Source organism: Delphinapterus leucas, chromosome 10 (genome assembly GCF_059928025.1).
Source record: "Delphinapterus leucas isolate spDelLeu-1000000601 "Yukka" chromosome 10, BTC_Dleu_Yukka2, whole genome shotgun sequence".
NCBI lineage: Eukaryota > Metazoa > Chordata > Mammalia > Artiodactyla > Monodontidae > Delphinapterus > Delphinapterus leucas.
Genome location: NC_143138.1, coordinates 87,124,932 through 87,152,437, shown reverse-complemented (window position 1 = coordinate 87,152,437; position 27,506 = coordinate 87,124,932). Strand labels below are relative to the sequence as shown.

General features: G+C 40.2%; 1 protein-coding gene across 1 annotated transcript in view; it reads right to left on the bottom strand.

Annotated features, from left to right (window-relative positions):
- The window catches only part of GXYLT2 (glucoside xylosyltransferase 2), an 84,325-nt gene that overhangs the window by 37,256 nt on the left and 19,563 nt on the right, over nucleotides 1-27,506 (bottom strand). Inside the window, exons 2-3 of the mRNA XM_022572549.2 lie at nucleotides 25,987-26,179; nucleotides 18,316-18,447 (exon numbers count right to left, since the gene is read on the bottom strand). Of these exons, the coding sequence (XP_022428257.1) occupies nucleotides 18,316-18,447; nucleotides 25,987-26,179 (325 nt within the window). The remainder of the gene's footprint in view (nucleotides 1-18,315; nucleotides 18,448-25,986; nucleotides 26,180-27,506) is intronic.

Below are 27,506 nucleotides of genomic sequence, written 5' to 3'. Positions count from 1 at the left end.
TTCTTAGTCACATGATGCCGTCCCAGAGAATATGCTGTCTGCTAGGGAGTTGCTGGAAACAGGATCACTGGGTCACAAGGAACTGTAGCTCTTCCCTCGAATTGGACTGGTTTTCAACAAATGTTTTCATTTTCCTTGTATTTGAAATCAAATCCAACTAACGTGTACTGATTATATACTGGGTTCAAGTCTAGCCAGTCATAAGTGTTAAATCTTCAAATCCTCCCTACGACCCTTTGATGAACTTGGTAAAGCCCTTATTGTAAGTCCATTCATTCATGCATCCGATGTCCATCCTCCCTCCCTCTTTCCCACCCTTCCATCCTTCCTTCCTTCTCATCCAAACATCCCAGTAGTTTTACTGAGTGCCTTCCGCTAATATGTGCAGTGCACTACTCTACTTGTTGGAGACCAAAGACCTTTCCCATGATAGGGCTTACAGGCTAGTGAGAGAAACCCAAAAATAAAACGAATAAGTAAAGTATGTAGTATTCTAACTTTAAAGATAGTAGCATAGAGGAAAAAATAAAGTGAGGGAGGGGAGCAATTTTAAATACAATAGCTTCACTGAACAAGTGAGTGTGAACAAAGACATGTGTACTATTTTTATACCCATTTAACAGATAAGGATGGAAGGTTCCAGGGAATCTTCCAAAGGAGGTATTTTGGAAAATTTTGGGAATCTTTTCTACAAATACAGGAGAAAATTCTGGCATTTAGAAACTACAAGAAGCAGGGCAGAAAGACTATACTATGGGAGAAACTTGGGCTCCAATCCAGGCTCTAAGATTTACTCCAGGAAAATGATTAACTTCCCTCAACTTCAGTTTCCTTGTTAGAAAAAAATGGTACCAATCAGTACATCTCTCAAAAAGTGAAGAGGTGATGAAATCATGAACCTGAGGATCCCAGAATGTACTAGTGTGACAGTCACTGCCTGGTCATTGACCACCAACCATTCAGATCTCTCCTTTCAGTTGTATGTCCTGAAGACCTGTCTTAAAGCCTCATTTCTCACGCTGTTTTCAACTGCACCCCACAGTAAGACATGCATTTATATCATGATACTAGTAGTACGTGCACACATAAATACATAAAACAGAAACATTTTCAAATATATATTTGTCCTTACTATAGTAACGCATATCCCTTATTTGACACTACTTTAGTTATTTAATTTTTTAAAGAACTGATCATTATCCACTAAACTGATTTCAAGAGTTACCAGTGAGTAATTTTCTAGTATTTGAGAAACACAAGGGTCGAACTGTTAACAAAGGCTTGGTAAATAATTTAATGTAGATAGACAGACAAACAGACATATGAACAAATACATAAAAAATATCCTCAACATCTCCCACCACATTTCCCTCTCTCACCAAAAACAACCAGTTCCAATCCTTTAAAACTGATTCTTTGGGTAGGTACCTCCACATCTCTAAATAACATGCTAAAAGAAAAACAATTCTCTGAACTCACAACTTCTGGCACCAAATGTGTGGGGCTTTCCCCCACACCAACCAATTCGCCAACACTCCAGACACCAACTTGCTGTCCTACAATTCAGTTATGACACTGACTACGTAGGGTGAGGTCCAGAAGGGTCCTGAGCCCAGGAGCTTCTGTCTCCATAACGTTTGCACCACCTTCCCAGCACATGGATGTGTTCACCAATCCAAAATCTCTCTGGACCTCATCGTTTACAGACTTTAATGGAGGCTTCATCACGTAGCCATGATCAATCATTAACTCAATCTCCAATCTCCCTCTCCCCTCCTAGAGGATGGGGAGTAGGGCTGAAAGTTCCAATCATGGCTTGGTCTTTCTAGTGAACGGCCCCCATCCAGAAGCCCACCAAGAGTCACCTCATTAGAAAAAAAAGACATACCTATTAACCAGGAAATCCCAAGGGACTAAGAAGCTCTATGTAAGATGCCTCTATCACACTCATTATTCAAGAAATTACAAGGGTTTTAGGAACTCTGTGTCAGGAACCGGGACCAGAGACCAAATATATATTTCTCATTATGTCACATATGCCTCATCTACTGACTTCTTGCCCTGGAAGAGAATTTAGCTGCAGTACTCGGGATCTTCATTGCGGCCTGAAGCCTTCTTAGCTGTGGCATGCGTGCAGGATCTAGTTCCCTGACTAGGGATTGAACCAGGTGTCCTGCACTGGAAGCATGGCATCTTAGCCACTGGACCACCAGGGAAGTCCCGAAATTTTCTTGAATTAGTTCCACTGTTGATTTCCTATCCTTTGTGTTCTATGTTCTCTTTCCAGGGCTCCTGTTCTTTAGATGTTTGATCTATCCTCTAATTTTCTAAACATTGTATTGCTATCCTCCATATCATCGGTTTTTATTGTTTTTTTATTCTACTTTCTGAATAAAAACCTTTTTCTCCCAATTCTTCTATTGATTTGTTCATTTCTACTACCACAGTTTGAATTTATGAGGTTTTTAAAATCCTCTAAATGTTTTTTTATATAAATTTATTTATTTTATTTATATTTGGCTGTGTTGGGTCTTTGCTGCTGTGTGCAGGCTTTCTCTACTTGTGGCTCACGGGCTCTAGAGCGCAGGCTCAGCAGTTGTGGCGCACGGGCTCAGCTGCTCCGCGGCATGTGGGATCCTCCCGGACCAGGGATCGAACCCATGCCCCCTGCATTGGCAGGCGGATTCTTAACCACTGCGCCACCAGGGAAGTCCCTAAATGTTTCATTTTTAAAATTGAATCCTATGCTTCTTCATGTATCACCTTCTTTTATTTCTCTGAGAATACTGATGATAATTTTTTTAGAAGTTTCATTCATCCTTCATAGATGATGTTCTCTATATTGATGTTTTTCTCTTTATTTGTCTTGACCTCTGTCTTTCCTAGTAGAGGGTTTCTCCAAATATCTAGTGATTTCTGGATTTCCATTAAGATTTAAGAGGAGTTTGGAAGTATGTGGAGGGAACTTGTCAGCTGTATGCTTCAGTGTAGGAAGCTCTGGCTGGGCCACCTTAATGGGGAAACTCCTGATGCCAGCGTCCTTAAATCCCCAAAGATATTTCTTCCAAATCCCTGTTTGGAAGACATAATTTTCCTTGCAAGGTTCTGAGAGCGATATGGGAGGATATTTAAGTTTTAGATTGAACCTCATGTTTCAACATGATGCCCACCACTGTGCCTGGATTCCTATAGTCCAGAAATAATCTATTTTATCTTCTCTAGAAACGGAACCGCCAATCTTTTGCCCAGGGGAAGAGAGAGGCGGAATCCCAGTTACATGATATAAAATTGGCAATCTGGGGGTCTAAGTGTTTCTCAGAGAATCTTGCAATGAAACCACTGATTTTAGGCATATTTTCGCTGCCCATTCCAGCTGATGCCACCAGTTCACTGGCCTTTTGGGATTGTGCCATGTGAGTCATTTGCTCCTGGGCTTTCTCCATTGCTGGTTAATGATACAGATGTCTCAAGCAGACTAAGTTGGTTACCACCAACTTAGTGGTAAAATCTACTTCAAGCTTTAATTGCCTCCTCTTCTGTACTTTTTATCCTAGAATAGAAGGTTTATGCTACTTAAAAAATTAATTATCCATATTTTAGTATAGTTTGGGGAAAGAATGAATATAAATCAGATGTTTTGCTTGCAGTCTCTAATCAGACACAAGCCTAGTGTGCTAAACTTCTTTTCCATTCTGAGAGTCCCTAACATCCTTCCAATCAAGTCCTCTTCTGATTAACTCGGCCTAAGTCAATTATAATTGCTTGCAATCAAAGAATTATGTAACAGTAAGTAATCAACAAATATTAGTCACGATTCTTGTACTATGCTTCATAACAAACATGGTAATTCCAGAATTACTAAGATGGTAATCAGGTTGGTCAAAAAGACTACGATGTGTCTGATATCAAAATAGGAGCATCCTCTGCTGGGGCACGTTGTAATTGTTCTGTGCTGGTTATGGCTTGGCCAACTAGACGGAGAAAACTTTTGCTGCTGTTAAGCAAGATAAGGTCCTTTGGGGAAAACAGTTAATGATCTCAGTAGTTTGATGCTACTTATCAGTACTCATAATAACAGCAATAATAATAAGAATTACAGATAACACTTATTACGTACTGTGCATTATTCCTAAGGGTGTTACATTTACTAACTAATTTAAGTGTTCACCACACTATGAGTTAGTAAAATTCTTATTCCCATTTTACAGATAAGTAAATTGAGGCAAAGAAAAGTTACTTCTCTCTCTCTCCCTCTCTCTCTCTCTATATATAAACATTATATCTACCCTCTCTCCTGTGGAAAAACTGACTCCATACGGTTCCGATGCAATTGGTCCCTGTCGTCCAAAGGAGAGAATGTGACTTAAGTTGGGCTAATCAGAGTATCCTATTTTCCTGGCCATAGTAATTGTTCAGGGACAAGAACATGAACCATGAGGGGCCAGTCAAAATATACACCACGATTTTTATGATAGAGTTATTAGAGACCATGCTTTTATCCTCTCTTAATAGCTTTATTGAAACATAATTTACACATCAGAGAATTCACCCATTCATAGTAAACAATTCAGTGGTTTTTAGTATATTCACAGAGCTGTGCAACCACCATCAGAATCTAAATTTAGAGCATCTTCAGCACCTCAAAAAGAAATTCTGTACCCACTAGCAGCCACTCCCCATTTCCCCCAACCTGATTAGCCCTAGGCAAGTACTAATCTACTTTCTTTTTTTCTTTTCTTTTTTTTAACATCTTTATGGGAGTATAACTGCTTTACAACAGCGTGTTAGTTTCTGCTTTATAACAAAGTGAATCAGTTATACATATGTTCCCATATCTCTTCCCTCTTGCGTCTCCCTCCCTCCCACCCTCCCTATCCCACCCCTCTAGGTGGTCACAAAGCACAGAGCTGATCTCCCTGTGCTATGCGGCTGCTTCCCACTAGCTAGCTATTTTACGTTTGGTAGTGTATATATGTCCACGCCACTCTCTCTCTTTGTCACAGCTTACCCTTCCCCCTCCCCATATCCTCAAGTCCATTCTCTAGTAGGTCTGTGTCTTTATTCCCATCTTGCCCCTAGGTTCTTCATGACCTTTTTTTTCTCTTAGATTCCATACATATGTGTTAGCATACAGTATTTGTTTTTCTCTTTCTGACTTACTTCACTCTGTATGACAGACTCTAGGTCCATCCACCTCACTACAAATAACTCAATAACGTTTCTTTTTATGGCTGAGTAATATTCCATTGTATATATGTGCCATATCTTCTTTATCCATTCGTCTGTCTATGGACACTTAGGTTGCTTCCATGTCCTGGCTACTGTAAATAGAGCTGCAGTGAACATTTTGGTACATGACTCTTTTTGAATTATGGTTTCCTCAGGGTATATGCCCAGTAGTGGGATTGCTGGGTCACATGGTAGTTCTATTTTTAGTTTTTTTAAGGACCCTCCATACTGTTCTCCATAGTGGCTGTATCAATTTACATTCCCACCAAAAGTGCAAGAGTGTTCCCTTTTCTCCACACCCTCTCCAGCATTTATTGTTTCTAGATTTTTTGATGATGGCCATTCTGACCACTGTGAGATGATATCTCATTGTAGTTTTGATTTGCACTTCTCTAATGATTAGTGATGTTGAGCATCCTTTCATGTGTTTGTTGGCTATCTGTATATCTTCTTCGGAAAAATGTCTATTTAGGTCTTCTGCCCATTTTTGGATTGGGTTGTTTGTTTTTTTTGATACTGAGCTGCATGAGCTGCTTGTAAATTTTGGAGATCAATCCTTTGTCAGTTGCTTTGTTTGCAAATATTTTCTCCCATTCTGAGGGTTGTCTTCTCGTCTTGTTTATGGTTTCCTTTGTTGTGCAAAAGCTTTTACGTTTCATTAGGTCCCATTTGTTTATTTTTGTTTTTATTTCCATTTCTCTAGGAGGTGGGTCAAAAAGGATCTTGCTGTGACTTATGTCATAGAGTGTTCTGCCTATGTTCTCCTCTAAGAGTTTGATAGTGTATGGCCTTACATTTAGGCCTCTAATCCATTTTGAGTTTATTTTTGTGTATGGTCTTAGGGAGTGTTCTAATTTCATTCTTTTACATGTAGCTGTCCAGTTTTCCCAGCACCACTTATTGAAGAGGCTGTCTTTTCTCCATCGTTAATCTACTTTCTATCTCTATAAATAGATTTGCCTATTCAGGAGATTTCATATAAATAAGATCATAGAATATGTGTCCTTTTTTGAATGGCTCCTTTCACTTTGCATAATGTTTACAAAGCACACCCAATGTTGTAGCTTGTATCAGTACTTCATTCCTATTTACAGCAAAATATTACTCCATTGTATGAATATACTACAGTTTATTCATCCAGTCAACAGTTGATGGATGTTTGGGTTGCTTCCATCTTTTATCTTTTGGCTGTTATGAATCATGTTGCTATGAATATTTGTGTACATGTGTTTTCATTTCTCTCCATTATCTAGGAGTAGACTTGCTGGGTCATATGGTAACTCTATGTTTAATCTTTTGGGGAAGTGGCAGACTGTTTTCCAAAGCAGCCACACCATTTTACATTCCTACGAGTAGTGCATGAGGGTTCCAATTTTTCCACATCCTTGCTAACACTTGTTACTATGTCTTTTTGTTTAAAGCCATCCTAGCAGTGTGAAGTGGCATCTCAATGCATTTTTAAAAAATTAATTAACTTATTTATTTATTTATTTTTGGCTGCGTTGGGTCTTCGTTGCTGCGCACGGGTCTTCTCTAGTTGCGGCGAGCAGGGCTACTCTTTGTTGCGGTGCGCGGGCTTCTCACTGCGGTGGCTTCTCTTGTTGCGGAGCACGGGTTCTAGGTGTGTGGGCTTCAGTAGTTGTGGCACGCGGGCTCAGTAGTTTTGGCTCATGGGCTTTAGAGAGCAGGCTCAGTAGTTGTGGCTCGCGGGCTTAGTTGCTCCGCGGCACGTGGGGTCTTCCCGGACCAGGGCTTGGACCCGTGTCCCCTGCATTGGCAGGCGGACTCTCAACCACTGCGCCACCAGGGAAGCCCCTCAATGTGGTTTTGATTGCATTTCCCTGATGACTAATGATATTGAGCATCTTTTCACATGTGTATTGCCCATTTTTTAACCTTCTTTGGAGACATGTCTATTCAGATCCTTTGCCCACTTTTAGTTGGGTCATTTGTCTTTGATTACTGAGTTGTAAGAGTTCTTTGTACATTCTAGAGAAAAGTACTTTATCAGATATATGATATGTGAATATTTTCTCCTATTTTGTAGATATCTTTTTGCTTTTTGATGGTGCTCTCTGAAGCACAAAAGTTTTCAATTTTGATGTAGTCCAAGTTATCTAGTTTTTCTTTTGTTGCTTGTGCTTTTGGTATCACATCTAAGAAACCACTGTCTAATCCAAGGTCTTGAAGATTTACTCCTATATTTTCTTCTAAGACTTTTATATTTTCAGCTCTTATATTAGGTCTTTGATCCATTTGAATTAAATTTTACGTATAATATAAGGTACAGAATATAACTTCATTCTTTTGAATGTGGATATCCAGTTCTTCCAACACCATCTGTTGAAAAGATTACTCTTTCCCCAACTGAATTGCCTGGGAACCTTCGTCTAAAATAAATGGACTGTGAATATGAGGGTTTATTTCTGGACTCTCAAATCTCTTCCACTGATCTATACCTCTACCTTTGCCAGTACTACACTGGCATAGTTACTGTACTTTTGCTGTAAAATTTGAAATCAGGAAGTGAGAGTCTTCCAAGTTTGTTCTTCTTTTTCAAGATTGTTTTGGATATTTTGGGTGTCTTGAACTTTTAAAAAAACTTTATATATATATATTTAGCAGTTTTAGGTTCACAACAAAATTGAGAGGAAGGTACAGAGATTTCCCATACATGCCCTGCCTCCACACAAGCATAGGCTCCCCTATTATCAACGTCACTCACCAGAGTGGTATATTTGTTACTAGGCATGAACCTAGAGTGACTCATCATAATCACCCAAAGTCCATAGTTTACATTAGGGCTCACTCTTGGTGTTATACATTTTATGGGTTTGGACAAATGTATAATGACATATATTCATCATTATAATATCATACAGCATATTATCACTGCCTTAAAAATCCTCTGAGCACCACATATTCATCCATTCCCCCTCTCCAAACCCCAGGCAAACACTTTTTACTGTCTCCATAAGTTTGCCTGTTCCACAATGTCATATAGTTGGAATCATATAGTATTTGGCCTTTTCAAATTGGCTTCTTTCACTTAGTAACATGCATTTAAGATTCCTCTGTGACTTTTTATGGTTTGCTAGCTCATTTCATTTTAGCACTGAATAATATTCCACTGTCTGCATGCACCACAGTTTATTTATCCATTTACCTCATGAGGGATATCTTGGTTGCTTCCAAGTTTCTACAATTATAAATAAAGCTGCTATAAAGATCCAAGTGCAGGTAGACATAAGTTTTCAGCTCCTTTGGGTAAATACCAGTGAGCACTACTGCTGGGTCATATGGTAAGCATAGATTTAGTTTCGTTAGAAACTGCCACACTGTCTTCCAAAGAGGCTGTACCATTTTGCATTCCCACCAGCAATGTATGACAATGCCTGTTGGTCCACATCCTTGATAGCATTTGGTGTTGTCAGTATTCCAGATTTCGGTCATTCTGATAAGTATGCAGTGGTATCTCACTGTTGTTTTACTTTGTATTTCTCTGATGACATATGATGCGGAGCACATTTTCATATACTTATTTGCCACCTGTATATCTTCTTTGATGAGGCGTCTGTTAAGGTCTTTCGCCCATTTTAAAATCAGGTTATTTATACTCTTGTTGTTGAGTTTTAAGACTTCTTTGTGTACTTTAGGTAACAGTCCTTTATCAGGTGTGTCTTTTGCAAATATTTTGACCCAGTCTGTAGCTTGTCTTCTCATTCTCTTGATATTGTCTTTCACAGAGCAGAAGTTTTGAATTATAATGAAGTCTAGTTTATCAATTTTTTCCTTCATGGATTGTGTCCTTGCTGTTGTCAAAAAGACATCACCATACCCAAGGTCATTTAGGTTTTCTCCTAGGCTATCTTGTAAGAGTTTTATAGTTTTGCATTTTACATTTACATGATCCATTTTGAGTTAATTTTTGTAGTGTGTAAGGTGTGTGTCTATATTCATTATTTTGTATATGGTCGTCCAGTTGTTCCAGCACCATTTGTTGAAGAGACTATCTTTGCTCTATTGTATTGCCTTTGCGTCTTTGTCAAAGATCAATTGACTGTATTTATGGGGGTCTATTTCTGGACTCTCTATCCTGTTCCATTGATCTATTTAAGGTTCTATTTCTATGAACTGGTATAACAACTTTCTTAAATGTTTGGTAGAATTCACCAGCAAACCCATTTGGGCATGGTGCTTTCTATTTGGAAGGTTATTAATTATTGATTCAATTTCTTTAATAGATATAGGCCTATTAAGAACATCTGTTTCCTCTTGGGTGAGTTTTGACAGATTGCGTCTTTCAAGGAATTGGTCCATTTCATTTAGGTTATTAAATTTGTGGTCATAAGAGTTGTTCATAGTATTTTTTTAGTTGTACTTTTAATGTTCATTAGAAAGAATCTGTAGTAATGCCCCTTTTTCATTTCTGATATGAGTAATTTGTGTCATTTCTTTTATTTATAAATTCGCTAGAGGCTTATTGACTTCAAAGATCCTTGAATTTCCATATAAATTTTAGGATTAGCTTGTCAGTTTCTGCAAGTTTACTGAGGCTTTTATATGGCCTAACATATGGTCTATCCTGGAGAATGCTCCATATGCACTCAGATGGATGTGTGTTCTGCTGGTATTGGGTGGACTGTTCTACAGATGTCTGTTGGTCCAGCTGGTTTATAATGTTGTTCAAGTCTTCTATTCCCTTGTCGATGTTCTGACTACTGCTTAATGCATTATTGAACATGAGGCACTGAAATCTCCTACTCTTACTGGTGGATTACCTATTTCTCCCTCTAATTCTGTCAGCTTTTGCTTCAAGTATTTTGGGGGCTCTGTTGTTAGGTGCATGAATGTTTACAACTGTTATATTTTCTTTGTGGACTAACACATTCATCATTATAAAATGTTTCTGTTTTTCTCTAATAATGTTGCATATTATATTCGATTTTATCTGATACTAGTATAGCCACTACAGCTTTCTTGTGGTTGCTGTTTGATTGACATATCTTTTTCCATCCTTTTGCTTCCAACCTATTTGTATTTTGAATCTAAGGTGTGTCTCCTGTAAACAGCACACAGCTGGATTGTATTCTTTATCATCTATCTCTGGCAATTTCTTTCTTTTGATTGGAATTTTACCCATTCTTATTTAATGTTATTATAGATACAGTTGAGCTTATGTCTGCTATTTTAATTTTTGTTTTCAATATCGCATGTCTTTTTTATTCCTGCAGTCTTCTTTTAACTGCTTTCTTCTGCACTGAGTATTTTCTAACATAGCATTTTAATACATTTTTTCACCATATTTTTTGAGATATTTCCTTGGCGGTCGCCCTAGAGATTAACATATATATCTTATCAGAATACACTTCAGATTTATACTAACTTCATTCCAGTGAGATATACAAATGTTAGTCATATATAATTCTATTCCCTCTCCTCCATTTTATGACATTGTTGTACATATTACGTCTATACTGTTACAAACCCAGCAGTATAATTGCTACTTCTTACAATTTTATGTGTTTAAAGAAGCTGAGAGAGGAAGAAGAGCAAGTATATATTTATGGAGTTCATTATATTAACTTTTTCATATGCCATTTTTAATTTTCTTCATTTGTTCCAGTGGATTCAAGTTACTATCTGGTGTCATTTTCTTATTCCATACAATTTTTCCTCCATTCCAACCTCCTTTGTGCTATTATATATATATATATATTTATATATATTTATTTATATTCATATTTATATATTTATATTTATATTACATTTCTATGGTACAGGCTCAACACATGATTATTATATACATAATGTTTTATACAATTGTTTTTAAAATCAATCCAGAGAATAAAGGGTAAAAAATACTCACTTACATTGTCTTTTGCATTAATGCCTTTATTGGTGCTCTTTTTTTTTTTTTTTTTAATTGTGAGTTTTGAATCACTGCCTGGAGTCACTTGCTTTCAGCCCGAAGAACTTCCTTTATTCTTGTGGTTCTGCTGTAAATGAATTATCTCAGATTTTGTTTATGTGGGAGCGACTTTATTTCACCTTCATTTAAAAAATTATTTTGCTGGATATAAGATTTTTGGTTGACAGTTCCCCCTACTTTTTGGCACTTCAAATAATGTTATCTCATAGCCTTATGGCATCCACAGTTTCTAATGAGAAGTCAGCAAATAATCTCATTGGAGTTCCCTTCCATGTGACAAGTTATTTTTCTCTTGCTGCTTATAAGATTTTGTCTTTGCCTTTCAGGACTTTTACTAAGATTTATCTGTGTGTGGATCTCTTTGAGTTTATCTTACTTGGAGTTAGTTGATTTCTGATGTGTAGATTGTTTTTCATCAAATTTGCAAGTTTTCAACCATTATTTCTTCAAAAAATTTTTTTTTCTCTATTCCTTTCTCTCTCTCCTCTCCTTCTGGTGCTCTCATCATACATGTCCTGGTGGATCTGATGGTGTTTCACATCTCTGAGTCTCTGTTCAATTTTATTTGTTATTTTTCTCTGTTCTTCAGATTGTATAATCTTTATTGGTTATCTTCAAGTTTACTGATTCTTTCTACTTTAACTTCAAATCAATAGTGAACCCCTCTAATGATTTTTTTCACTTCAGTTATTTCACCTTTCAACTCCACAACTTCCATGTGGCTCTTTTTGAAAAAAAATAATTTAAATTTCTTTATTGATAGTCTCAATTTTATGAAACATTGTCATCACATCTTACTTTACTTCTTTAAGCACAGGTTCCTTTTGGTGCCTGAATATATTTACAATGGCTGTTTTGAAGTCTGTTCCTACTAAATCTGACAGCTGGGTCCTCTCACCAGGCAGCTTCTGCTGCCTGCATTTTTCCCTGTGAGTGAATCACACTTTCCTGTTTATTTGCCCGCCTCATGTTTTTTTGTTGAAAAAAAGTTAGAGCATATTTTTAGCATGTTAATATATTTTAGCATGATAATGCATTTTAGGATGTTTTAGCAATTCTGGATAACTCTCCCCTGCCCACCTCACGCCCCAACTCAACATACAGGGCTTGTTCATGTTGTTTGCTTGTTTGTTTGTCTAGTATCTTGACTGGGCTATTTCAGTGAAGTCCACTTTATCCACTGTGTGAAACCTATGATGTTGTTCCTCAGGGGGTGCAGCCTTGCGCATGCCCACAGTCACCCAGGATGACAGTGGTTTTATCAGGGCTCTCTCTGATGGACCCTTCTTCTAATCATCCTCTTAGGCTGTGCATCTCTGCTGGTATTACACCCAGCTATCAGCCTTCACTGACTGCCAGCCGATTGCTCTACTGTTTTTTTTTTTGCCGTACGCGGGCCTCTCACTGTTGTGGCCTCTCCCGTAGCAGAGCACAGGCTCCAGACACACAGGCTCAGCGGCCATGGCTCACGGGCCCAGCCGCTCCGCGGCATGTGGGATCTTCCCGGACCGGGGCACGAACCCGTGTCCCCTACATCGGCAGGCGGACTCTCAACCACTGCGCCACCAGGGAGGGAAGCCCTGCTCTACTGTTTTTGACAACGGCCTGAGCACAAGTTGATCCTGCAGTATGATCCATTAAATTCTGGCCCATTTGCAGGGATAGTTTTTGAAGTTGGTATTTAAACTTTGTTCTGACACCAGGAGGGCACTTTTTATTTGTCTCTTTCCCCGGGTCTCCCTTGTAAACTAACCAGCCTGTCGTTTAGCTTGTTGCTCTCATGAAGCTTTCTCTTAATGAGCAGAGCCTCTGAACCCTTGGACATACTTACCTGAAATTTAAGTTCTGTAAGACATAGCTGGTAGAGAGGAGAAATGCTGATGACCCGCCCCTCCCAAGGAAATACCATAGCCCTCAACTGGGAGCTGGGAGGATCCCTGTGTTCTTGACTGAATTGTCTAGAGTTGGGTTTCCACCATGCAGAGCTAGAAGGGGAGAGGGAGGGAGTGGGTCATGATTCAAGTGTCACAGACTCTTGCTCTTCCTTATTAAGTTTTAGTAGATTTTCTTGAGTAAGAAATCTGTTTCTTAATGTGCTTAAGTCCTTAGGACAATTTCCAGAGACTCTAGATAGTTGTTTTAAAAATAATGTTCACAGTTATGCTTGTTTCACTGGGGAACAGTTTCCAGAGCTCTCATGCCACCATTTCGGATGTCACCACCCTGCCAGGCTCTTTTTCTGCCGCAGTAGCTAAGCTTTAGAATTTGTCTCTCAGGCTGCTTCAAGCAATCATCATTCTCACAGAGTGAGCCCTGCAAGGGACGGGGAGAGAGACAGACACAGCCCTGGTGACATTATAGGAGGCTTGGGATCTAGCTGTGCTTGAGATGAGCCCTCTGATCTGGACTCCACGGTCAGATAAGTGAATAAATTGCCTTCTTTGCTTAGCTAGTTGCAATGGAGTTCCTCTCACATGTAACCAAGAGTTGTAACTAATACCCTGAATGCCAAAGTTTTAATAATGTGTGAGTAAACAATAAGTACTGTGGAAAGCTTGTTCAACAAAATTAGTATCTAGGGTCATTTTCATGTGATATTTAGGTAGTTAATCTCATCCTGATAATTTATGGCCTCTGAGTGCTTGAAGAAATATATAGTCATCATTTATGATGATTCTAACTGATGTTCCTCTTAATAAGGATTTTTAATACGTTCCTATTCGCCTGTCAATATTTGTTGCCACCCAAAGGGTTGTTTCCTAGGAAGTCTCAATGTTAATTGCTAATTCTGAGGTATAATATTAATAATAATACAGAAGCCTAACCTTAATTATAAAAAGTTCTAATAAGTCAGGTAAACCTCTCTTTTCCATCGGTCTATGGCAAACTTATTAGAACATTTCTGGTAAGCATACAGTTTTCCAAATATCTGAACCAGATAAAGACCTGTTTAACAAATTAGAAGTAGAAAGAGGGAAGACTTATGTTGTTGCCCTTGATGTGATATAGAAAATCTAGGTAATTAAGATTTTTGCTGATTTGGGATACTACTACTTTGACATATTAAAGCATGGGACAAGTTTGTTGGAACCATAAGAGTTAGAAATTCTCAGGATGTATTTATAGTTCAAGACTGTGAGCAATTTTATCCAATCTCTCTTGATAATATTCTTCCCTAACTCCTTCCTTGAATGTGGATACTTATGACAAGTTTTATGAGCAAGGCATCAGACATTATTATAATCCTGGAACTTACAAAACTTGGTTAAAAAAGTCTTTCTCTGGAGGATGACTGGAAAGTGCCTTAACCTACCTCATATTACCATGTTTGGTACCGCTTGCCAATAAAGTCTCTGTAGATTCTGCAATCCAGTGATCTCTTGTCATATTTTAAATATCTCTAGGATCTCCAGAGGAGCACATTATTGAGAAGACAGGTCTTTATAATCAAACAGGCACAGTGTGTAACAAAATGTAGAGATCCATTATGCAATCTCACCAATTCCTATTAAATGAGGAAAAGGTGATGTGAATTCACAAACTCAATTATTCTTATAGAATAAAGGCTTTTGGCCTTCACTAAGGAAAAAGGGAAAAGTCCTCCAAGGTCAATTTTAATTGACAGGTTTGATTTATTTGTGATTGGCATATTGTTTTAAATACTTTGAGCTTCTGAATTACCTGAAAGCAGAATGCAGTCTAGGGAGCTTAATCAAGTCATCTGCTGTTTACTTTGCACTAATAATGGCCCTTAGATCCACCATTCACAGAAATAGAAAAGTAAGCATCCACTGAGTTAGGACTTCATAAACCTTGAATTGGTGGGATCTGAATTCCACTAATTGTACTTGAGAATCTAACAGTCTTGAGTTGCAAAGACACATGCTCTGATTAGTAAAATCTTACCTGAGAAAGGGTTTCTCTACAGGTTTGTGGTAGATGACACTCCCTCAGAAAAGAGGTAAGGGTTTCCCTGGTGCTGCAGGGAATCCGCCTGCCGATGCAGGGGATGCGGGTTCGAGCCCTAGTCCGGGAAGATCCCACATGCCGTGGAGCAACTAAGCCCGTGCGTCACAACTACTGAGCCTGCGCTCTAAAGCCCGCGAGCCACAACTACTGAAGCCCGTGCACCTAGAGCCCCTGCTCCGCAGCAAGAAAAGCCACCACAATGAGAAGCCTGCATACTGCAACGAAGAGTAGCCCCTGCTCCCCGCAACTAGAGAAAGCCCACGCAGCAGCAAAGACTCAACACAGCCAAAAACAAAAATAAATAAAAATAAAAAATAAAAAAAATTTAAAAATTTTAAAAAAGAAAGAAAAGAGGTAAGACTGTGATTCTCAGTCAACCGACTGACCAGGGCTAGAATGTTTGCATTTTATTTTATTTTATTTATTTGGTTGCACCGGGTCTTAGTTGCAGCTCGCGGACTCCTTAGTTGTGGCATGTGAACTCTTATTTGCGGCATGCATGTGGGATCTAGTTCCCTGACCAGGGATCAAATCTGGGCCCCCTGCGTTGGGAGCACGGAGTCTTAACCACTGTGCCCCCAGGGAAGTCCCTGCATTTTAGAATCTCCATCTCCTTTGCAGTGCCTCAGCAACACACTGATCTGGTTTTACAGAGACGAATTTCAAGGAAAACATCACCTACACTTTATTTCAAATTACCCTGAGGATCAATATATCTCACTGATGTCCAGAAACTCCATGTTTATAATCTTCTGTTATGATATACAACTCAGGGAAGGTAAATGTCCTGTCAACTGCCATCTGTCTTTATTATTTTTAAGGAGGGCTAATTTCCATTATCAAAAGCAGATAAGGAATGCCAGCACTCATTTGTCATTCAAAATGGAAGAGACTTGTTTAGCTGGGAATGAATGAAAACCATCATGTGCTGGGTCTGTTTTTTTAGTAGTGGCAATAAAGTCACAATTCAAGGTCAGGGAAGATTCAAATGTGTTCTCCTGGGTTGCTACTATTTTCTTGCATAGGTTGGGGAGACAATTTTCCAAAAATAACTTGGGATTTCTAATATTTTTTCCCCTAAAACAGAGATAAGAAGCAGAAGCCTGAGATCTTCTCTCGTCTTCTCAAATAGTAGTTAGTTTTCATTTCACCAATCCGGAGATGTTGGTTCTGACTTGGGGAAGTCTTTTCTTACTCCCATTCTTATGCAATGAATCCCACCTCACAACCTGTATAAAAGGCCGTGGCATGTGAAAAATAAGTCATTTAGTAGTGAGTGGGCTTGTGCAGCAAATCAGCACCAAGAGTACAGCCAGGCCTTGTTTTTTTCACAGGTTCTGCGCAGGAAATGCTAAAACTGCCATTTGCTATTTGGGATTTCAGACCAACAGATGGTAAGACCTCCCTGTGTGGGTGTTTCCCAGGCACCTCGAAATCAAAATATGACCCAAATTAAACTCATCTTCTGCCTTACAAATAATGGTCTTTCTTTAGCCCTTTCCATCTCTAAATAGCACTGTCATCCATTTTGTAGGCTGAACTATAAGAAATTGCTTTTGAAGGTCATAAACAGCGGAATACTGGCAATTTCAAACAGATCAACCTTCAGAGCTGTTCAGGTCAGAAACCTGGGTGAGACCTTTATCACCTCCTCTCCCCTTCAACTCCCACAGCCAGCCGGTCATGGGGACTGGTAATTCTATTTCTCAGGCACGGTCTGCATCCATCTCTAAGGCAACTGTCATAGCCGAAGTCAGTATTAATTGACCCCAGCAATTCTGCTGTCCACACTGCAATGAACCGGTGAGTCCTCTGTATTACCCAAGTCAGATCATCTCACTTTCGTGCTAAGAATTGTTCAATGGCGTCTCACTGCCCTTAACGCAAAGACCAGAGACTCCAACATGGCTTACAGAGCCTGCAAGCTCCAGCCCCTGCCGACCTCTTCTATCCTACCGTGCTCTATTTTCTGGTTACTGAACCTTCTATCTTCTCAAACGTGTTCCTGTCCACTTTTGCAGTAGGGCCCCTTTGTACCTACTATTCCATTTGCCTGGAACTCTTTTCTCTCATTACCCACCCCAGGCCCTAGTCTCTCAGTGACCCCTACTACTCCTTCTTTCACGTCTCAGCATAAAAGCCGTTCCTCGAGAGAACCTTCTAGACATCCCCCAGACCAGAGTGGAACCCCATGTTACATACATCCATGAGACTCTGTTCTCCACCTCAGCATGGATCACATTTCTAATTACCTGTTCAGTGCCTTGCTAGACTCAAACTCCAAGGAGGCAAGACCAATAGATAACTAATAAGGACCTACTGTGTAGCACAGGGAACTCTACTCAATATTCTATAATGACCTACATGGGAAAAGAAACTAAAAAAATAGTGGATATATGTATAACTGACTCACTTTGCTGTACAGCGGAAAGTAACACAACATTGTAAATCAACTCTACTCCAATAAAAAAAAAAAAAAAAAGACCATAACTGTCTTGCTCACCACCATATCGCCATCACTAAGCCAGGGCTTCGCACCTAATGGGCGCTCAATAAATGTTTACTGAAGGCATGACCTTCACAAATGTCAAGGTTGCAATTCACAATTCAAAGCTGCCATCTTTGTTCAGTGATATTCTCAGTTTTGGAATATCTTCGGTGATTTTTCTATTTAGAATTTTAAAGGAGGAAACAAAAACATTCAATGTGAAAATTCAAAATGGAAAAGGTGAACCAGAACTCTGGACCTTCTCTGAATTATCCCCTAGCATATAGCTACATCTAAAAATAGTTATTATTATAAGAGAAATAATAATAATCTAAAATAACGTTTATTGAGCACCAACTATGTGCCAAGCTTATAGAGGAAAGCGAGGCTTAGAGAAGTTAAGAGGTTTAGTGAGGTCCACACAGTTAGTAAATGGTGCATCCATAGTCACAAAGACCCATAATCCAAGACATGCTTGGGATGCTCTCAGTCCCTCAATCTTTGGGAAAGACAATTTCTCAACCACAGGGACCCTCTCTCTACACCCTGAAGACTCAGAGCATCAACTACAGAAACGAAGAGGAACATATTTTCCACTGTAATTAAAATGTCTCTAAACACACCCTAGTTAATTCCATGATGTTTCCAAGAGCAATTCTCTCCCAAGCAGCATCTTATTAAAAGCAGGTGTTCCTACCGGAAGAAAGAGTCTCTGGGCAGCACACGGTTTGAATAATTTCTTCCATTCCTGAGGGTTTCCAACCGAAAATGTGATGGGGTAGATTCTGTACTCAAACTTCTTTGTATATGAGTCTGGCCACTGTCGTAGCTGAAAAACATGGAAGGTCAGGGGAGGGTGATTAGACCCCAGAAATATGAAAAACACCTAAATCTTCTGCATGGCCAGGCGGAAATTATTCAGGTAGCATACAAAGAAAGTCTAATTTTATCACCACAATTTATGCTCACTGAATAAAAAGACCATTGCTAAGATTTAAAAAAATAACACCCAGAGTTGGCAAGGATGATGGGAAACTGGCACCTAAACTGCAAGGGTAAATTTAAACAAACTTCCAGCATGGCAATTTAGAGACTAGTAACAGCAAATCCCAAGACAGACGCACAAGGACTTTCACCGAAACATAGTTTGTAATAAAAACAAACAAGCAAGCAAAAAAACCTTGTTCAATACTCAGTGCTCAACGATAAGGAATTGGGAAGACGCATTACGATGGAACTACGCGGTGGACTGATGTACAGTTAAAGTAGATCTATATGTGCTGTCATGAGAAAATGGTTACAATATATAGTTAGGTCTTAGTAAAAGCAAAGTACAATACGAAATGTATAATACGGTTCTATCTTACAGGGAAAAATATATGCATACACTTACACGTAGAGAAAAATCTGAACAGATATGCACCTAATAGTTAAACGTGGGTACCTGTGGAGGAGGTGGTGGTGGTGGTTTCGTTTTCTAAGTTTATATTTCTGTGCTCTTTAAGACTTTTATGGACAGTGTATATTACTTTGTCTGCATAAATTAATTTTATAATAAAATTATTTTAATTTATAGACTTTATTTTTCAGAGCAGTTTTATGGTTACAGAATTGAGCAGGAAGTACAGAGACAGTTCCCATATACCCTCTCTCCTTTCCCTCCCACCCCCCAGTTTCCCCATCATTGACATCTTGCATTAATGTGGTACGTTTGTTACAACCGATGAACCAATATCAATACATTGTTAAGAACCAATATCAATACACAGTTTACATTAGGGTTCATTCTTTGTGTCGTGTAATTTTACGGGTTTTGACAAATGCATGATGTTCTGTGTCTACCATTATAGTATCATACAGCATAGCTCCGCTGCCCTAAAAATCCCCTCTGTTCCATCTATTCATCCCTCCTCCCTCCTTTTCATCTCTGAACTACTGGCAACCACTGATCTTTTTACTGTCTCTCAGTTTTGTCTTTTCCAGAATGTGATATGGTTGGAATCACACAGCATACAGTCTTTTCAGATTGGCTTTTCTCCTTGGCAATATGCATTTAAAGTTCCTCCATGTCTTTCTGTAGCCTCATAGTTTATTTTTTTTTATCACTGACCAATATTCCATTGTATAAACATATCACAGTTTGCTTGCCTGTTTATCTATTGAAGGACATCTTGCTTGCTTCCAGTTTGCGGTGACTAGGAATAAAGCTGCTCTAAACATTCATGCGCAGGTTTCTGTGTGGACAATTTATCAACTCATTTGGGTAAATACCAAGGAGTGCGATTACCAGATTGTATGGTCAGCCTACATTTAACTTTCTAAGAAACTACCAAACCGTCTTCCAAAGCGGCTGTACCATTTTGCATTCCCACCAGCAATGAGTGAGAGTTCCTGTTGTTCCATATCCGCTTCAGCATCTGGTGTTATCAGTGTTATGGATTTTAGCAATTCTAATGGTATGTAGCTGTATCTCATCATTTTAATTTGCAATTCCTTGATGACATGTGATCTTAAGCATCCTTTCATATGCTTATTTGCATATGTATCTGTGTATCTTCTTAATTCTTTTTAGTTAATGCCTTCCCAGTGCCACAGTAACTCCACTTCTGAGAATTTATCCTAAGGAAAAATTCCAAAAGTACATACACACTTATTACAAGGTTGTTTACTGTAGCATTGTTTGTAACAGTGAAAAATAGGAAACAAGGTAAATAAGAAATTGGTGAAATAAGCTCTGGGATAGGCTTACACGGCAGAATACTATGCAGCTACTAGTGACAATGTTGCAGAAAAAGGTCAGCAAAACATGGTAGTGGAAGAGCCAAACCCAGCCTGCTACAAATAGCACACAAGCCAAGAATGGGTTAAACATTTTAAAATAGTTGAAAAAAATAAAACCAAGAGGGCTTCCCTGGTGGCGCAGTGGATGAGAGTCAGCCTGCCGATGCAGGGGACACGGGTTCGTGCCCCGGTCCGGGAGGATCCCACATGCCGCGGAGCGGCTGGGCCCGTGAGCCATGGCCGCTGGGCCTGCGTGTCTGGAGCCTGTGCTCCGCAATGGGAGAGGCCGCGACAGTGAGAGGCCCGCGTACCGCAAAAAAAATAAAAACAAGAATAACACTTTGTGACATGTGAAAATCACATGAAATTTGGATTTCACTGTCCATAAATACAAGTTTTGTTGGAACATAGCCATACCCATTTGTTTAGGTATATCTATGGCTGCTTTTATAAGAAGGAATAGAGGTGAGTAGCTGTGAGACCAGACAGCCTGCAAAGCCTAAAATAGTTACTACCTGGTCTTTCACAGAAAAAGTTGGTCAACCCCTATTTTAGAAGAAATTCAGTAATATAAGTAACAGTGACAGAAAATATAGAATATAATTCCATTTCTGATGTTGATATGACAAGAAATGTAAATAAATACACAAAAATTGTTCTCCTCAGCATGAATATGATGGTTGATTTTTTTCATTTCTGATTTTATAACTTTTTTTTGATAGTTTTACTCTCTGTCCACTAATATACCTTTTTTTTTTACAGCGTACATATATTGCTTATACAGTCGCATAAAATTTTTTGAAAAACCACACCATTGGGAACACTTTAAATTTGCAATTTTGAGATGGATATTTGGGAGAGAAATCTTCAGGCATAAATACCCAACACAAGTGCACGAACACATCAGAACTGACACTGGGCATGAACATTCAGTACAACAGTACCAACCAATCAGAACAGACACTGGGCACAAATACTCAGGATAACTGTGCCACTGCACAACAGCCCAAAATCATCCCTGGAAGGAGAACGGGAAGGTCCCATAGTCTACTGATTTCCTTGACTCTTTGATCTTTAGCATCCTATCTTCTAGAAGGGCTTATCCACCTTTGCCGATCCATGTCTTTTAAGTGGAATATTCATTCAGTCCAATTATATTTGTTCCTATGTCTATATTTGAATAGTATACTGACTCCAGCCACTAGAAATTCCTGTTGACACCTCTTCCTATGTCAGAGCTACACACACACACACACACATGATGTCAATGCCCCATGGGGCCCCACCTATCACCAGAACGGATTGGTGGCCATCCCCACTTCTGTGTCGCACTATTTCCTGATTCTAAGTCTAGGGCAGGAGCACAAATTAACCAAACTTAAATCATATATTTGATCCTGAACTTCTGGAGAAGCTACGAAATCAACCAACTGGCATTTTCAGCTTTTATACTGGGAGATGACAAAAATAAATGAAACTTTCAAATATTAAATACCAACAACGTAGACAGTAAATACCACCAGACAGTGTACTTAAGCAGCTTTAAAAAAATTTCTACTTAAGTATAACAGAACTCGTCCACAATGCCGTTTCCAGAGGGATAATGATGGCGATTAGCATTTTGTTTTGTTTTGTTTTGACCCTGAGGTATGTGGCCCTGAGCATCTCCGGAAGTTATCCCAAGACACTCTGGATATTCCCACAATGCCTCAGTGTTGAAACTGACAACCTTCAGAAGGATGGTATAACCTGCGCCTCCACACCAGCATCTCATGTGGCTGAGCAGAAACCAACTGCTGCTGATCTATAGCTTCAGGGCTAACACAGGGAGATGTTCCAAGGAATCTTTGTGGAATGAGAGAATAAATAGGTTATCTGATTCAGCCTCACAATTACACTCAGCAATAAGAAGAGCAAGAATTGTTTGTCCCTTTTGTATGTCTATTATAGATTTTTGCTTGATACAGATGAAGAAATTGAGACTGAGAAAAGTTCTGTGACTTACGGAAGAGCCAATATTTAACATCTAAACTTGCACCATGATCCCAGCATGGAAAAGAAAGGGGTGACTCCATATGCCCTGCCGTGATGTGAACACCCTATTATAATCTCCTTTGCCAATGGAGCTTCACTGGTGTAACAAAGAACTGAGGAAATAAGCCATCAGAGGGATAAAGTCAGCACGGCAACGTAAAACGTGGCTCAACTTCACAGGTATCTGCAATATTTCCCCATACTTTAGCTCCTAATTTATAATGTCCCAGGTACTATGGCTCATAACAAATTACCCCAAAACTTAGTAGTATAAAATGACATGACCGGGCTTCCCTGGTGGCGCAGAGGTTGAGAGTCTGCCTGCCAATGCAGGGGACGCGGGTTCGTGCCCCGGTCCGGGAGGATCCCACATGCCGCGGAGCGGCTAGGCCCGTGAGCCATGGCCGCTGAGCCTGCGGGTCTGGAGCCTGTGCTCCGCTGCAGGACACGCCACAGCAGTGAGAGGCCCGCGTACCACAAAAAAAAAAAAAAAAAAAAAAAAAATGAAAATGACATGACCATTTATTATGCTCAGATATCCAAGGATCAGGAATTCAGACAAGGCACAGAAGGGACGGCTTGAGTCCACTCCACAATGTCTGGGGCCTCAGCTAGAAGGCTTGGAGGCTGGGGGCTTGAATCATCTGAAGGCTCGTTCTCACATGTCCGGTGGTGGAGGTCAATTACCCACTGGGGACCTCAGCTCCTCTCTGTGTGGGCGAGTTTGGACTTCCTCACTGCATGGTGGCCAGGTTCCAGGGCCAGGCATCCCTAGACAGAGCCAGGCACAAGCTGTATGCTTTCAATGATCTAGCTTCAGGACATTTGGCATACTCTATTTTATATACACATACGTATTATGTATGTAGACGTATCTGTATTAGTCCTTGCCTTATAACAAATTACCCCAAAAGCTAGTAGCTTAAAACCACAAACGTTCATTAACTCATATCATTTTTTAGGGTCAGGGATCTGTGAATTGGGTTGTTCCAGCTCAGGACCTCTCATGAGGGTGAGTCATGTGAAGGCGGGATGGGGCTAGAGGTCCTGTCTCCAAGCTCAAGCACACGAGTGTCGGCAAGAGGCCTTCATTCCTTAACACATGGGCCTCTGCAAGGGCTGCTCTGACATAAAAGCTGACCTCCAAGAGAGAAAGAGCGCAACCAAGATGGAAGGTACAGTGCCTTATTAAACCTAATCTCAAAAGTGACATAGCATCACTTCTTCCCTATGCTACTGGTCACACAGGCCAGGCCTGGGACAGTGCAGGAGGGAAATACACAAAGGTGTGAATAACAGGACGCCCTTTGGAAAACACAATCTGTTACACATCTATAGTTACACATACACAAGACTTCTCTTGTCTTTTTAAAGTACAAGCCTGTATTCTGTTCTGCTCTGTCCTCATGCCCCAACTTCTAGCATGCAGTAGGTACTCAATAAATACTTGTCCAATGGATATTGTACATGACCTGACTTGTGTTGACCCATAGCCACTTTTCCTCCATTCCTTCCTGTAGGATACCTCTCAGCCCCCTTGGAGTTGGGTGGGCCTTGTGACCAACTGCTTCTGGACAGTTAAATAGGAGCAGAAATGTCACTGCCAAGTTGAGGGAGTGAAAAGCACAGTGGGGATCCGATAGTCCCAATCTTTCCTTTAGTGGCATCTCAAGAACTGCAGAGGCCAAATGTTCCAGCAGGTGCAGCTACGTGCATGAATGGTCTCTGTCAACTGTGGTCCCAGGCTGAGGGGGCCGTGTGGACAGGGACCCTGCTGTGCTTGCATGAGCCACGCAGCAGGCATGTGGAAAGTCTCTGAGCTTTCTGGAAGCTGTCACTGCAGCCTGAGCTAGCCTATCAAGATTACCGAGGAGCATCTCTTGTATCACTTCTGCTGGTCCCAAGCTACAAAGGGGGAAACCGAAGTCCAAAAAGCCCACAAGACTTGCCCGAGATCACACAGCAAGAGTGGAGCTAAATTCTGAATTCAAGACTTCCATCTACTAGTTTGGGAGGTAGTAGGGTACAGTGGTTAAGTTCGTGGAGGTCTGAGTCAGTAACCTTGAACTGACACCTGATGAGCTACTCACTAAGACTCTCTGAGTCTCAATGATCTCAGCTAGTAAAATAGGGACATGGTTATTACCATCTTCAAAGGATTCTTGTGAGGATTCCGTAAGAGTAAATCATAAGTCATAAGGCCTTGATAAAGGCTATTTTATTTTTAAAATTATTATTACTACTATTATTGTTATTAATTATAATTCCCCTTATACCACAGCTTCAGAGAAGCTACCTACGTGTGTTTCAATGTTTTTCTTTGCCCCTTTCACTGACTCAGACCTTCCTCAAGCCATTTTCCAATCAATTTCAAAGTCCCAAGACTGTTCTGCCCTGATTTCTCTTGCTGAGGATGTCGACGTGATTTTTTTTCTGGAGAAAACATAACACGTTTTCTAGCTTTCTGTTATTAGTCTTTCTCTGCCCAACAGGCTGCTTTGGCCTTTCTCATCAGCGTGGCTACCCCAGTGGCAGGATGCAGCCTGGTGACACAAGTCGGTAGATACAAAACAAAAGAGCTTCTCTCTCTGCCAGCGCACAAGAACTCGCCGCAAGAGAAGCCTCTCGAGGAAAAGAAAGCTTAGTCTACAGTCGCACACGTACCGAGCCCGGGGAGAAGAGGCATTTCCAAAGCTCTCCTGGACTGGGAGGAAGCTGTTACTCATTCCTCAGTACAGGAAGAGTCAAATCAATGATGACCCAGCCACATAATAAAAGATTGTGTCGTCAGCAAAAAGGGATGAGGTGAGAATCTATGAGTCCTCACCTGCAACGATGTTGATGCTATGGCTTTAAGTGAGGAAATGCAAGTTCCAGAATAATACACAGAGAGTGATTTGGATTTTGTAAAAGAAATATGTTTTGATAAATAAATATAATAAATAAGTATATTATATATTTATATATATAAAATAAAAGAATATGTGCATGTGCATGTGTTATACATGTATGTGTTTATACTTATACAAATATACATGTATACACACAAACATACACAATCACACAGATGTGTAAACACACACACACCTGCATATGAAAAAAAATATGGGAGAATCACTCACAAGTGTTGACTCTGACAGTTTCTTGTGTGGGAAAGAACCGTAGCAAGGACTTCTGCCTTTTTAATTTATAACATCTATACTGTTGGAATTTATTTTGATGAGCATATATTATTTGTCATTCAAAAACATACATACATAGATAAAAATTAGCTACGTGACTCCCACTAAGAACAATGTCAATAACACCAAGAGGGATGGAGCCCTGGGTCAAGTGCTTTAAGTGCATCATCTCATTTAATCCTCACCATGTCTCTCTACAGGGGGTGTAATTATCCCTATATTATAGATGAGAACAGTAAGGCTCAGAGTCAAGGGTTCATGGGCGCACAGCTGAGTATGCAGCAAAATAATTAGGAAACAGGATATGCCTTTCCCGCAATGCAGTCTGTCTGCACTCAGTAAACAGCGTGCCACAATTCCTGCACATTCACCTGCTTGTCAAACTCGGACTTCAGAGATTCTTCGGTGAAGATGTGAAATCGCATCTTCCTGTGGCTGAAGAGCACGGCCGATTTGAGCATGACCAGCGTCTCCTCCAGCCGATTGCCACAGGCCACCACGGCCAGGTGGATCCAGAGCTCGGGGGGCAGTACAGCTTGGAAACTCCTGAGTTCTCCAGGCCTCCTAGAAAGAAGAAAAACAGGTGAAAGCTGTTATTAAACTCATAAAAGAAAAAAAAAAACAGCTAGTGAAGGGTTGGAACGTTTCAAAACATGAACAGGCACAATCTGTTATATTTTATAAAATGATAAGCATTTTGACAATTCTTCCTGCTTAGAGAAAAATACCGTTTATTCCCATATTTATCCTGGCAATAGCAGGATGAGTCACTGTTTGGACTGCTATAGGTGTCTGAGGCTTTTTCCGCCAGCACTGAGCTGTCTAGTGCCTGCTGGCTGCCTACTGGCCCATGTTTGGAAATGGTATTGCTAAACTCTGACAGCTGACACAGGGCTGTGGAGCTCCCACTCACATGGGCCATGGAAATTAGATTTGAACGCAACTTGAGCAAGAGGAAGGTGGGCGGTGGCTTTCCCATGTGAAATGAGCAACATGATACTCCCATGATCTGGATGGTTTTAGCTTGCAGTGGAATGCATGACCACCGGACCATAGGAAAATCATGCACACCCGGGAAGTGAGCAAAGAAAACAACGCATGGGCCTCCATTCCATCTTGGGAGAGTCTTAAAGAAACAGGTGTTAATCCTAACTGTCTCGCTCAAGACTGCGGAGCTGGTAGGTATGAAATTCAGCTTCCAGTGTGAAATGCATATTAACGAGAAGCGGACAGGAGAGGGGGCAGGTTAAGCTGAAAATTACCAAGGTATCAAATATCCAGTCAACAGCTGAGAGGGGAGTAGGGTCCAAGAAGTCCAGAATCATCATCCAGCTATTTCCTCGTCATAAAACATTTGTTCCAGACAAGGAGACACAGCCAAGCCTCAAACACACCACTGAGAAACATTTGCAGGCAAGCTGGAAGAAGCTGGCCTGGAAAAGGTGCCCTGAGACAAATGAAACTAATTTACTTGCACAAAAGATCTGGAGACCAGGGGAACTTGGACGTGGAATGCTACCTTCCTTCCAAAAACTTCGAGTTCAATCAGCGTGCTGCTCCATTATTCACTGCTCGGTCGAATAAAGGCAGCCTTGCTCCAGATTTCTTTCACCAAGAGGAAAGTTGAAGATGTGGGTGGAGGACTTTTGATAGCTTTCCAGTTTGATTACTTAAGAGCGCGCTGAATAGAAGCACAGCCTGCTGGCTTAGTTAAGCTCAGATTCGGGGAGTCACTGAGATTCTAGTTATTTCGGGGATCGGAGGAAAAGACAAGTAGAGATGTCCTACATATCTCCTGAAATTGTCCACGTCTCTCCATGCCCCTGCTGTTACCTGATGAGATCACCAACTTCCCTCACCTGATCGCTGTGACAGCCCCCTAGATGGTCCA